The 13,870-nt window shown below is 37.1% G+C and overlaps 1 protein-coding gene across 3 annotated transcripts; it reads right to left on the bottom strand.

Annotated features, from left to right (window-relative positions):
• Positions 1-532: 532 nt before the first annotated feature.
• Positions 533-11,939, bottom strand: LOC113101086 (uncharacterized). Of its 3 annotated transcripts, XM_026265550.1 has the most exons (8): positions 10,700-11,939; positions 9,767-9,826; positions 8,718-8,787; positions 7,276-7,482; positions 6,159-7,144; positions 6,009-6,075; positions 4,065-4,233; positions 533-3,748 (listed from the first exon to the last, which is right to left on the bottom strand). In XM_026265550.1, exons 4-8 carry the CDS (start codon positions 7,478-7,480, stop codon positions 3,613-3,615), a joined length of 1,563 nt encoding a protein of 520 aa, XP_026121335.1. In that variant the 5' UTR covers positions 7,481-7,482; positions 8,718-8,787; positions 9,767-9,826; positions 10,700-11,939; the 3' UTR covers positions 533-3,612. The 3 variants fall into 3 exon arrangements, 1 of the variants encoding a protein (XP_026121335.1); XR_003289917.1 differs by having other exon boundaries at positions 7,276-9,826; XR_003289916.1 differs by having other exon boundaries at positions 7,276-11,939.
• Between the last annotated feature and the right edge of the window lie 1,931 nt (positions 11,940-13,870).

A 13,870-nucleotide genomic window follows, 5' to 3' on the forward strand; every position in this document is an offset into this window, starting at 1 on the left:
GGCTCGCATATCTGAAGAGCCAACTCTATTTTTTCAAATTTAGCCTATAGAAATTAAATAATTATGTAATAAAAATTGAAATATTATAGTCAAAGTCATTTAAAGAGCCGTTTGTGAGCCAAAGAGCCGGCTCTTTTCAGTGAGCTGAGTCAAAAGAGCCGAATTCCCATCACTACTATGCGTGCTTTCGAAAACCCGCCCAACTCTACCTCTGATTGGCTTACAATTAAATTTTACTCTACCTTAGCCAATCGTCAGCATTTATGCGCTTGTCTCGTGCTCTGCCCACTAACCAAGGAAGAACAGTAAAAAAAAGTATTTGCCTCTCGCTCAGAGATCTAGTTGGTCTGATGAAAAAAAAAAAACAGCTTCATCATCAGTTATAGTAACGCGCCGCATTTTTTGGCAGTAACGGTAACGGCGTTATTAAGATGAGAAGAGTAATCAATTAGATTACTCGTTACTGGAAAAAGTAATGCCGTTAGTAACGCCGTTATTTATAACGCTGTTATTCCCATCACTGGTAGTAAGAAGTGTTCCTCTGTCTCCAGCTCTCTCTGAGAGCACAGTAAACACAGTCTCTGCTCTCTCGGCTGCCATCTCTGTCTGTGTCGTCCTCTCTCTACAGCCAGACAGTGATCGCTCAGTCTGTATTTTGTAAGTGTTTTTCTTAATTTGGGATCTTTTACACAGCTCAGGTATTCTGCTGGTTTATAATCTTTCTTCAGGTCTAAACACAGCTCCATCTTCTTCTGTGATTTAGTAGCATGTTTCCAGTAGGTGATGTAATTCTGTTTTTGTAACTGGATAATTTGGTTTGGCCGAATGGTGCTGTGCTGGTCTGGCTGTAGTTTGAGCATCAGCTGTGAGAGAGTGCTCCTCTGCAGGTTCTGCTCCTGACACCGCAGGGCTTCAGCCTGGTATGAGCTCGGCTCGCTGCGCTTCAGGTGCTGGTAGAACTTCACCGCTCTCTTTTGGATATTGATCAATAAGGGGTATTGTCCTAATTCAGCTCTGCACGAGTTGTTTGGCGTTGATCTGTTTACTTTTAGGATATTTTTACAAATTTGTGTATGCAGAGTTTCGATTTCTTCTTTTTCCCATTTTGAAAAATCTTGGGTTTTTAGAGGTCCCCATATCTCGCTGCCATACAGAGCAATTGGTTCAATTATTGATTTTAGGATTTTTAGCCAGGTTTGAATTGGAATTTCATGTCGAATAGTGTTTTTAATCATGTAGAAGACTCTCAGTGCTTTTGCCTTCAGTTCATTCACAGCCAGATTAAAGTTCCCTGTAGAACTCAGTTTTAGTCCCAGATAGGTGTATTCATGGGTGTGTTGGAGGACTTGGTTTCCTGCTCGAAAGATGTATTTATTTTCCCTACATCTGGATCTGTTTTGAAAAATCATTATTTTAGTTTTTGCGAGGTTAATTTTGAGAGCCCACGTTTTGACTGAATGTCTGTACGATATCGAGGAGCTGCTGTAGTCCCTCTTTTGTTTTTGACAGAATCACTAAATCATCTGCAAAGAGGAGACATTTAACTTCTGATTGCGTCAGGGTTGGGCCGGGGGCAGTCGAATTATTTAAGGCTTTGGCTAATTCGTTGATATATATGTTAAATAGAGTGGGGCTCAATGGGCAACCTTGTCTGACTCCTCGTTGTTCGGAGAAAAATTCTGTTAGTTTATTTCCTATTTTTACAGCACATGTATTGTTTTTATACATGGAGCTTATCAAATCAAATGTTTTCCCTCCAATTCCATTCTCCAGGAGTTTTAAAAGAGTCCTTCATGCCAGATAGAGTCGAAAGCCTTCTCAAAGTCAATAAAGCAAGCAAAGATTTTGGATTTATTTTAGTATACATGTCGATCAATGATAGTGTGGAGGGTGTATATGTGGTCCGATGTTCTGTGTTTGGGCAGAAATCCAATTTGACTTTTGTCCAGGATTTTGTGGGTTTTGAGAAAGTTTTGCAATCTCATATTGATAATCGAACAGAATATTTTCCCCAGGTTGCTATTGACACACATGCCTCTGTAATTGTTTGGCTCATATTTGTCTGCTTGTTTAAATATTGGTGTAATTAAGCCTTGGTTCCAGGTGTCGGGGAAAAATCCTACTCTCAAAACAAGGTTGAATAATTTGATTATTGCCTCTTTGAATTGGTCATTGGTGTATTTTATCATTTCGTTTAATATTCCGTCGATGCCACATGCCTTGTTGGGTTTTAGCACATGTAGTCTATCGGTAAGCTCATTTACTGTGATTGGAAAGTCCAGAGGGTTCTGATTGTCTTTAATCTTTTCTTTCAGGATTTCTAATTTGGTTTTTAATTCATTTCGAGCAGGATTTGTTTCAGTTGTTTTGTACAGATTTTCAAAGTGTGTCCTCCATATGTTCCCGTTTTGAATGGCCAATTCTTCTTTTTGTGCTCTATAGAGAGTGTTCCAGTTGTTCCAGAAGTTATTGGTATTTATTGATTCCTCCATTGCTTGAAATAATTGTTCCGTGTGCTCTTCCTTTTTTACTCTTAGAGTTTGTTTGTACAGTCTAAGGGCTTCGTGATACTGATGGCGGAGTTCTTCATTGTCAGGATCTCTGTGTTTTTGATTTGAAAGATTTCGTACTGTCATTCTAATTCTTTTACACTCTTCGTCAAACCACTTCTCATTGGTGTTTTTTGGTTTTCTTTTTAATGATTTTTTCAAATTGCACATGGATGCTGATTGGTGGAATATATCTGTAATGTCCTTTAGTGCCAGATTTATGCCTACACTGTAAAAAATTTACTGTACAATTTACAGTAACTTACTGGCATTTTTGGTTGCCAGTAAGACTGTACAATTTCCAAGAGTACTGTAAATCATTAACTACAAATTTACTGTACAAATTACAGTAACTTACTGGCAACTGGCAAATTTCCAAGAGTACTGTAAATCATTAATTACAATTGTACTGTAAAAAACACAGCACACTGCCTTATATACATGTATATATGCTGTACATTTTTTACAGCGGTTACTAAAATTAAAGTCGAAATAATGTTTATGAATGCAAGTGCAATTACAAGAGCAACAATGAACTGACATGTACTACTATACATTTCACAGTAAATTAAAGCATTTGATGTGGATTCAATTCACTATTTGTTTGCTGTAAGTTAAAGCATTTGTCAAATAAAACTCACAATAACAGGTTCATTAACATACATTTATTGTAATGGCTATTTAACATAACCAGATTCCAAAATGTATTTGGTAAAAAAAAAGAAAAAGAATAAAAGAGATTGCACATTAAATTCAAGGCCTTAGCCTTGGTCCGTTAATATAACAAATGTATTGTGCAATAATGGCTATTTAACATAACCTGATTCCATAATGTATTCGGAGAAACAATGAAAAAAAAAAAAAAAAAAAAAAAGTAAGGCTTTAGCCTCAGAAAAACCCTCGGAGAACAGCAGCACATATATTAACTATGCAGTGCACACATTCCTAAAGTAATCGTTCTTAAGTCATAAACTAAAAGAAATGGTCTGAATGCCTACCTTAAAGGCAAGAATATGAACTTGCAAAATGGGTCAGTCTCTGGTATCAATTCTATGGGAATACTTTAAATGACAAGCCATTCAAAGTCCATTAGTTTACGCAACAGTGTGCATACATGTGGGTTCATTCCATGCATTTTCTTGTCTCGCTTTCCAGCAGCAACTTTTGATCCAGCTTCCGGGTTGATGCCCACAAGTCCTCTGTGGAAAAAAAAAAACACACAGCATCTAATTAATCAAAAACATGATACACTTAAAGATAAAATACAAAATTAGTCAGACAATTCAAATTGTGCTTGTCTAGTTTTTAATCCAGATGCACCTTCCACTTTTTAGTAACATGCAGTGAATAAAATAATTTTCTAATCAGTATGTGGTTAGTAATTTTTGGTATTTTCATAAACTTTTCCATAAAATACCTTATTCTGATAAGCTATCCTAAATTGAAAACCTAAAAAGTAAAAAAAAATAAAGTAAAATTAACAAATATTGAGTAAGATTTTATGCTCTGAAATACCTCTGAATAAATTCCAGCGTGCATGCAGCGTCATCCTGATAAGCAAGATTTAAGTTGTAATAGGTCGCAAACAATGCTGCCAGGCCCTCAACAAATGCCTCTGAAAACGGGCCCAGGACAACTTCCCTCTCGACGGACAACATCCACTTGCTTGGGGTCATGGATTCACCTATAAAAAATAAAATGAGAACATGGCAGGGCATAGATTAATAAGTGTTGTATAGCTCATGTTAAAGGGATAGTCTGAAAAGAATTAAATGAAGTGAAAATTACCATGATTTACTCACGCTATCCTATAAATTACTTTCTTCTTTCAGACAAATACAATCGGAGTTACATAAAAAAAATAAAAAAAATAAAAAGTTCTAGCTCTTTTCAGCTTTATTATGGTAGTGAATGACTAGATTTTGAAGCCCAAAAAGTGCATCCATCGATCATAAAAGTACTCAACATGGCTCAGGCATTCTGAAATGAAGCGATGCACTTGAGGAAAAATATCCATATTTACAAACTATATAAATTAAAATATCTACTTTTCAGCATATTTATGGCGAAAGAGTGAACTCTAAAGTCTAAAGTCTAAAACAAGAATTTTTTAAGAAAAATTTCAGAGGATTTTGATCTAAGAGAAGAACTTGAGTTTGTTACACAGCCCTATTTGTTACGAGAGGCGTTAAAGCTTACACTACTACGTCATACAGCATAAAGGGAGTTACTTTTTTTTGGTATAAGTCGACTAGTTCAACACATAGACAGTAAAAGAAATGGACACAGCGACCCCATTGGATTCAACAGAGACAAGCGAAGTCAATTAGAAGCACGCACTTCCTGGGGGTTGAGTGTACTGCGCTGACTCAAACTGAGCTTGATGACGTAGATGTCACGTGAGCAACCTGTCTGACAATTGTAAGTCTTCTAATCGCTGTGCCAAGAGAAATTTGAATCACCCATCGAATCTTGCAGGCGTTTTTGAAGAAATTTGTCTCGTTGCTTTTATGGACTCTCTAGGGCTTCTCCTTTGACTTCATACCTACACGTCCCCCCCCGATAGCCTCATAGACAGTAAAAGATTGCCTTTGAGCTTCTCCTCCTGTCCATACGGTAATCTCTCTACTGTGCGACAGGGAGTCGCAGGTTATGACGCAATCTGCTTCTATGGGACCATAACGTAAGATACAAGGTAATGGAGCCTTTTATACATTGTGTTTCTTTAGAAATAACGAATGGACAAATGGAGTCTTTAAACGCCTCAGATGTTAAGTTATTCGCTGTCAAAGTGACGCCAAAATGAATGGGAGTCAATGGAATGCTAACAGCAGGTGGGGGTCACAAAAAATATGAAACCCTGCCCCCCTGGTTCAACAATGCATATTTTTCTTACAAACACATCACATCGCTTCAGAGGGTCTTTATTTACCCCCTGGAATTACTTTTTACTGGATTACTTTTATGATGATGCACTTTTAAGAGCTTTAAAATCTCATCATCCATTCACTGCCATTTTAAAGCTAGGAAGATCCAGGACATTATTTAAAACAACTGATTGTATTTGTTGAAAGAAAAAAAGTCATATACACCTGGGATTGCTTGTGTGTGAGTAAATCATGATGTAATTTTTTTTTTTTTTTTTTTTTTTGATAGACACTATACACTATGGAATTTATGATGAAGACTAATGTTACTAATAAGGATTTTTGTTAAGGAGAGAGAATGGTTCAGAGACAACAACAACAACAACAAAAACAGGGCACAGAGAGAGCTAACTATGGAAGGAATATAGGAATGAGAATATAATTGTGAAATAGAACAGGAACAGAGTTGGCAAAAAAGTATTTTTAAAATGGCCAGTAAAGTGAGAAGGAAAAAAAACAGTACAGGACAAAGAGGTACAAGAGCTAGAAAGCAAATAATTGATGGATACAGACACAAAGTAAAGCAACAAACCTTGGATGATCAGTGCGGGTGAATCCGGTAATCCCTCTCTTTCCATCTCGGCTGCAGTTGCTGCTGCCTAAGGAAAAACAAAAATTAATTTTGCATTAAATATTTGCAATTAAATATTTAAGACATTAAAAATCTAAATGTTATACTTACATCAGCTTCAATTAGAAGTGATTCTGTTCTCTCTTTGAAATGGGCCATTAAGAGTTTCAAGATGCACAGGACCAGAGAATTTCCCTCTTGATACTTTGACAGAACAGCACACACCTCTTTGTTTGTTGGCTTTTCTTGAAAAAATCTTAGAATCCTCTTTCCTTTCCCTTCAATGCTCTCCATGATTTTTTGAAGCAGTGAGATGTCAGTAAGCAATTGGAAATGTAAAAAGATCCCCTTCAGACTAAACAGGTAAGGCCATGAGTTCTTTAGTTCAGAAAGTGGTGGAGTGGCGTTTATATCACGGCGCTGACGGTAATATGTGACCTCCATCAACTTGTGAAGTTCTCCTCTATTGGCTCCAGACATTCCTTCAGTAGAATGAAGCAGCACCATTTGCTTGCGCTTCTCTTCTAGAGTGTCATCATTTTCTCCTGCAGGAAACTCCTCAGGCTGCCAACTGACACAACCATATTGATCAGCCAGTCTTCGTGAGCTCTGACATATGGTTTTACACGATGATCGTAGTCGTTCTTTTCTCCGACGAGCTAACGTGTTGTTTCTGTTTACATGTTCCACACGGGTTTTGACTTGCAAGAGCAAAGAGGCATACCCACTACCTATTTTTGTTCCATCAGACAGAACATCAGCAAAGCTGTCCGGGTACTGCTTAACAATATTCTGCACTACGATCTGACACTGTGCCTTTGTTGGGTTTACTTCATGTTTTTGCATGTTATCCACTAACATTCTTACTAGCTTCCTTCGATCAGCTGGTGATGGTATTTTTTTATTTGCAATGGCCAGTTTAATTTCGGAAGGCATGACTTCCCAAGGCACCTTAAAGGTTTCAGCCCAGGCGCAAGAAGCTGAAAAGCAAGCAGTAGAACAAGATGGTGTAGAGCTTGAACTCTCTGATCCTGGGCTTGATATATCCGAAAGAACTTGACACGATGAACGTTGGGGTGTCGAGGAGCTGGATTGTTCTAGCACAAATAAAAAAATAAAATAAAAAAAAGAAAAGAAATTTGAACATGAAACATTTTACAATATTTTACAAATGGATATTAGTCATTAGTCATATTAGTCATTTTAAATCAAATCAAATTAAACATACCTTCATTTTTCCATGCATTCAGTAGTTTGCGGCATTGTATTGGCCTGAGGAATTCCATGAGGTCGTCTTCTTTGACATACTGGAGGTCATCTTTTGTCTCAACACCAATAGCAGAAAGACCATGGATACATTTTTGAAGCGTTTCATCAGAGATACCAGGTAACGAAGAGGAGATGGTAAGTCTTATTTCCTCTAAATTAGACATACCTTAAAAAGATGGAAAAGAGTGGTGTAACACAATCACAGACACGCCACATGTGTTATACTCCTGGAGAGGGTAATAATCTAATAGATCCTCTTGAAGTACACAGACATGTCTTGGGTCCTCATCTGTCATGCAGTATACACCCAAATCCACCAACCGCACAGCACACCGTTTCTCAGACACAAAGTAAACCACAGCATTCTTGTGAACAAGAATTAGTTTAATTCTGCCAACCTCCAAACCCTCATCATTACTGGCCAAAAGAACAGCCATGCCTTTCCTGTACTTTGTTCCTTTCAAAGTGATTTCAGTAGCTACTAATGTATTGCCTGGCTGAAAATCAAAATGATCAACTGATTCCCTGATCGCTTCGTTAAAATCACATGAATAAAATTCAGAGCCTTTTTCAACTTGCACAGAAGGCTGAAAGAGGTTTCCAGCACTTAAATAGGCTTGGAGAAGCTGGTGCCTTTCTGCAAGTGTTGCACATACATTTTTGAAGTTGTGCAATTTTCTAGCACATTGTTTAAAATAGGTATGTTTGCTCTCAAACCGCATCGTCCATAAGCGAATGAGTGGTACAAATTGTTTTATAAGCTCTGGGTAATGGCACAAGTAGTGATGTTTAGGCTTGAGAGGCTTAGAAGGGAAAGTCACATACCTGAAATGAATGTACTCATCAATGAGCACTTTCAGATAAGCAACCTGATCTGCCAGTATTGCTGGTGCACAAATTAGGTCTACAATTTGTCTGAGGAGTAGAACGAGCTGCCACCCTTCTGATTCTGGATCCTTAATTCGGTGTCCAACAATAACTGGTAAAAGTCTTAGAAGACACCAGTTCTGAACGGCGTGACCACAAAGCTTCTCACTCCCTGAGTTAACCTCAGCTGGTTTATTGGCAGCATCATTTCCTGTGTACTTAAACTGTTTAATATAGCAATTAAGCTCTGTGAAAGTAAAGAATTTTTCTTGATTTACCAAGTAATCAATGTACAACTTAAGATCAGATGCCACAACACCCTCAAAGAGGTCATGTCCAAGGCAGGGGGGCAAGCCAGGCTGACAAACATGAAAAGAATTTAGTTGATTAAAAGGAGAGTTAAATTTGACTCCAACTACATTATCACCTAAGGTAGCAAGTTCCTGAATGTTTCTCTCGTAAGACTCCACAGTTCGCTTCATAGCAGGTTCTAAAGGTGTGGCATGGAATGAGTCTCTCTCAATGGTGCAATACCTGCAGAAATGTAGGCTTCGGCTAAAGTTCTCGACAAAACCACCAATCATGTGGGATCCCAGGTTGTCACCTACGATGGAACACAAAGAAGCTTTCAAAGTTTTGCCATCATTCACCACAACACCATTCTCCTCAAGATCTTTGAGATCTTCAATTAGTGATCTAAAAACATGAGCTGGTCCAAAGTACTTAAAATCTTGCTCATTACACAAAAGAACAAGTTGCATGTGGTCTATGTTTGACCTGTTGTGAGGTAAAATATCAGACAAGGTAAGATAAACTGCCAGTAATTTGTGTTTTTTTCTAGCTGAGCCTAAAGGATTTACCACCTCAAATGAATCCTGGTAAATTATCAAACCCAGAGATGATGGATCAGTTTGAAAGAGAGAATTTTCTGAAAAATTCTTACCATCCTTTACATCCCGAAACAGATCATTTTCAGCTGTTTGTGAGTGCATCTGCTCATATTGATCCCTCACAGACTGGCACTGAAACAGAGCACTGATGGTCTGTTTAACTGGGACATATTGAGCAAAGCACTCTTTCCCATTTCTTTCACTGACTCCTAAAAAAATAGGGACTGGCTCTACATAGTGGAAATCTTGCTTGAAAGTAGTCTTTCTCCTCTGTGCTGTACTTAGAACTCCACTATTACAAGCTGTCAGCAAATCCTCCCTAGACAACTGATCAATCACATCATTAACCCTTTCCTCTGGCAATTCAAGCAAAGCAAGCTTTTCTCTCAGTTTGCTAAGAAAATATGACTGCCCAATGTCATGGATGTTTTGAAATTCTTCAACAATGCCTTGAATGGTAGACTCAGGCAATAGCAATTTAGCTTGCAGTTTCAGATAGAAGAGGGTTAAATTTCTTAGAAAAAGAGATTCATCCACAACTTCAGAAGAATTTTGCTCTGCAACATCTGATCTCTCACTCTCAGACATGACATCTGAAACTGGGGTTTCCATGGGCATAGCAGGCTCTATCAGATGGTTTACAGAGCACATTTTATGTGTCCGTGATACATGTGATGCAAATGTAGATCTCACCTTAAATGTCCTGTTGCAACCAATTGGGCACCGGATCTCCAGACCTGACTCAATATGGCTCTTTAAATGAGACAAAAGCTGTGTTAGGGTCCCACATTGAACTTCACAAAAGTCTACGTGGCATTTAAATGTTTTATCACACATCTGTGCCTGATGCTCTTTAGTAGCAGACTGGTGATGTTTTCTGTGATTTCTGTATATGTGGGACTTCAATGAAGAAAACTTAGTGAAAATACGTGGGCAATCAGGTACAGCACATCTAAAACCTGATTTAGGCACATTTCTATGCAATTTCACATGCTGCACAAAACTCAGGATTGTACTGCTCTCATTATTACAAAAGTGACAGATAAACATTTTCAACTTATTAACAATAAATGCACAGCAATAAAGCATGTGCACTGCAAACTAACGTTATGGCTTGGCAGTCAAGTTAAACACTATTTAACTGCATAAAACCAACACAATCAAGTTTTAAATCTTAAAACGTTTAAAAGCGTATATGTCTACTACCAAAAACAATGTAAAATAATTTTATACCAAGCAGTAAAACAAAAAAAAACAAAAAACCATTACACCATCTTAAATCGAACAAAAACGTGTCATTAGCTAACGTTAATGGCTTGGCAGTCAAGTTAAACACTATTTAACTCCTTAAAACCACACAATCAAGTTAAAAGCCTAAAACGTTTAAAAGCTTACAATTACTACTACCAACAACAATGTAAAAGAATTTTATACCGAGCAGTTATAATTTTTTTTTTAGTAAAATAACAGCCCGGCCACACTTTAATGTTGAAGAAAATATAGACAGCTAATCTTTCATCTGTGACGACTCATCAAGCAAATTCATCATAAAACCGGACAAATAATCTATATTATCCATTTTTCAACGTGGATGTAAAAGGATTCCATATTGAAGATGTAACACACCTCTACTCGCTCTCATTAGAGATCCTCCTTCTCTGGTAACCGTAGAGCACGAGGTGAGCGCGAAAATTGAGTGCTGGTGATGATGATGACGAAGCAAGCGTGTGGAAAGTCCCAGCCTCTACTTTTTTGGTGTTTATTGGCGGTTGGCAACCTAGTTTGTTGGTGCATTATCGCCACCAACTGGAATGGAATATGGATCAAAGTGTTTGCTTTTATAATTTATACAAATTTAAATAAACATAAAAAACCAAGCAATGGAGAGTCCCAACTCCCAAGATGTCCGATGAAGATGACAAACTTTTGCAACTGTTTTTTTCTTCTTCTTAAAAAAGCATTTACTGCAGAAGTCATAGGAACATGCAATAACAGTGATCTACCTTAAAAAAAAAAAAAAAAACAGTATCTCATTCTTATTAGAATACCTCTAAAATTCACAGCAATTATGCATGCTCCCACATGGCAAAATACAGTAATGCTGTAAAATTAAAAACACAGTAGTCTATTGTAAATATTTACTGTAAAAACTAAAGCAATTTTTAACAGTGTACTTTATTTTGTGGATATGTGTTCATTATAAAATTGTCTAATAGTAATTTGATTGTTTGACTTTCTAATGCATTCTGATAATTTTCTGTTCTGTTATTTGTCCACTTGTAGGGTGGTTGCAGCTTCAGTAAATGAGAGGGCTGTCTGTGTGATTCATTGCTATAAGTTGGTCTTAAATAGAGTGTACTGTTACAGTGGTCTGACAGAGGGGTTTGAGGACTGACTGTGAATGCTCTGAGATGCACTGGGTCAATGTCTGTGATGAAGTAATCTACAGTACTGTTGCCCAAGAAAGAATTAAAGGTGTAACAACCAAAAGAGTCTCCCCGTATGTGACCGTTCACTATATACAGGCCCAGTGACCGACAGAGCTCTAGAAGGCTTCTCCCACTTTTGTTTGTTGATTTGTCATAATGGTTTCTTAGCTGGTATGAGGGCAGAGAGTGGCTGGTGTTTGTGATATATTTGTCTCCCTGCATGTTGACAAAGTCTGGTTCATTTCCAGTTCTGGCATTTAGATCGCCACACATAAACACATTTCCTTTAGTCTGGAAATGGCTAATCTCATCCTGCAGGATGGAGAAGGTTTCTTCACTGTAATAGGGGGACTCAGCTGGGGGAAGGTATATAGCACACAAGAATATGGGACGGTCTGTGGAGACAATGTCTGTTTGGATTTTTAACCAAATGTTAAATTTTCCGATTTGAATAGCTGTGATTGAGTCTATGAGGTGTGCTCTGTACCATATCAGCATTCCCCCTGACTCTCTGCCCTGAGTCACCCCTCTTAGTTTCGTCGATGGGACAACTATTTCCCTAAATCCAATCGGACAGCCAGTGGACAAATCTTTAACATTCCATGTTTCCTGTAGTATTATAATATCAGAATTCTCATTTTCTTTTTTAAAGTCTGAATGTTGACTCTTGATACCAAAAACAGAGGACCTCAGTCCTTGAATATTCCAACATGTGACTTTCAGGGAATATGAGCTCATTAAATAATCACATTTGTTATTTCAAAACAAGACAGACATCAGTATATGGAATTGACAAATCAAGAAGAATATATTAAATATTGTGATCCAAGAAAATAAGTTAAATGTATACATTAGGCAAAGAAATATATACAAATATCATATTCATATTATATAGCCTAGTTGTTGTTTTTTTCTTCAAGAAGTATAAATAATATGAGGTTTCTAAAACCTGATATAAAAATAAAAAATAAACTCATATACATTAGAGTCCTGCACGGGTTCGGTTACCCGCGGGTACCCGACGGGTGACCCTTAAATTTGGCTGAAACGGGTGAAAAATATCCAACTGTGTCGGATACGGGTGCGGGTCGGGTCGGACAGAGGGAAACACGGGTCTAAACACGGGTTCAAAACAGTCACGTGCAACGTAAAAATAAGCCTATGTTCCACTTTAAAAAAAAAATCACCACTGCGCAAGTGGCTGCATGAGTAACAGACGTTAAGATCAGTTAAGATCAGCCAGCTGTTTTTTTTCTCCGTTATTTTTGTTTTGCGTTCATATATATATATATATATATATATATATATATATATATATATATATATATATATATATATATATATATATATATATACAGAATCTGAATTAAAATGTGTTTGATTTAAGCCTATTTTAAAGGTGTTTAAGCAACAATACACTTCCACTTGCATGTATTTGACAAAATAACAGATATTTCATTCCATAGCTAACACATTTGTGAATATGGGCCTAATCTAGGCTATCCAGGGTTGTTGTTTTTTTTTTGACTTTGTGCAGCTCATTTACATGAGCGCTCTGGCGATCCGCCTCTCGCGATGCTCAGCTGTGAAGGATTAATAAATGGGTGCGTTCGACTTGAAGCACAACCTCAGACGGTGGTATGATTCGCTTTTTTGTTGTTCTGTTTTCTTTCAGGATCAAAAATACAACAAATGAAAGCGTTTATCTGTATTTCCGACTGATGAAAACTATGCATATGCATTCATAAATCAGTCAATTTTGTATTTTATTATAAGATATTTTATTCTAATGTGATCAGTGACTGATGGACCAAAGAGCACGTATTTCGACATTTGCAGTAAAAAAGTGAAATATAAATTCTCAGAAAATGCATTTAATACCTATTGAAACGTCTGTTTATATAGCCTGCTCCATTAATAAAGGAGTCCAGACATTGGAAAATATCAGTCCACATGCGTTTTATATTTAATATGAGGGAAATAGACATGCATGCATGCGTGATACAAAAAATATTTAAATTTTAGGTAGCAAAATATTTTTTAGTAATTCTGTCAATTACACTAAGGTTATTTCATTGTCTGCTATATATATTTGCTTCTTATTTATTAAAATATGGGCAATTGATAGATAAAACATTGATCAAAATTAAGATACAATGTATAAAAAACGAATATCTTTTAAAAAGAGTTTTCCATAAATAATTTCTGTATGACCTGGCAATAAAATTAGAAAAAAAAGTGTGTCTAATGTGATTTGCTTAACTGATTTGATTTCGGGTGCGGGTTGGGTGCGGATTTTAATTAGTGCTGCTGTCGGAAAACGGGTCGGATGCGGTTTTAAACACTGCGGGTACGGGCGGGTGCAGAT

This window comes from Carassius auratus, unplaced genomic scaffold (assembly GCF_003368295.1).
Source record: "Carassius auratus strain Wakin unplaced genomic scaffold, ASM336829v1 scaf_tig00217496, whole genome shotgun sequence".
In the NCBI taxonomy this organism is placed as follows: Eukaryota; Metazoa; Chordata; class Actinopteri; order Cypriniformes; family Cyprinidae; genus Carassius; species Carassius auratus.

Coding starts and splice junctions, on each gene's coding strand:
- LOC113101086 (XM_026265550.1), bottom strand. CDS start 7,480: ATGTCTAATTTAGAGGAAATAAGACTTACCATCTCCTCTTCGTTACCT. Junction 7,145..7,275: donor GAATGCATGGAAAAATGAAG/GTATGTTTAATT, acceptor TATTTGTGCTAG/AACAATCCAGCTCCTCGACA. Junction 6,076..6,158: donor CACTTCTAATTGAAGCTGAT/GTAAGTATAACA, acceptor GTTTTTCCTTAG/GCAGCAGCAACTGCAGCCGA.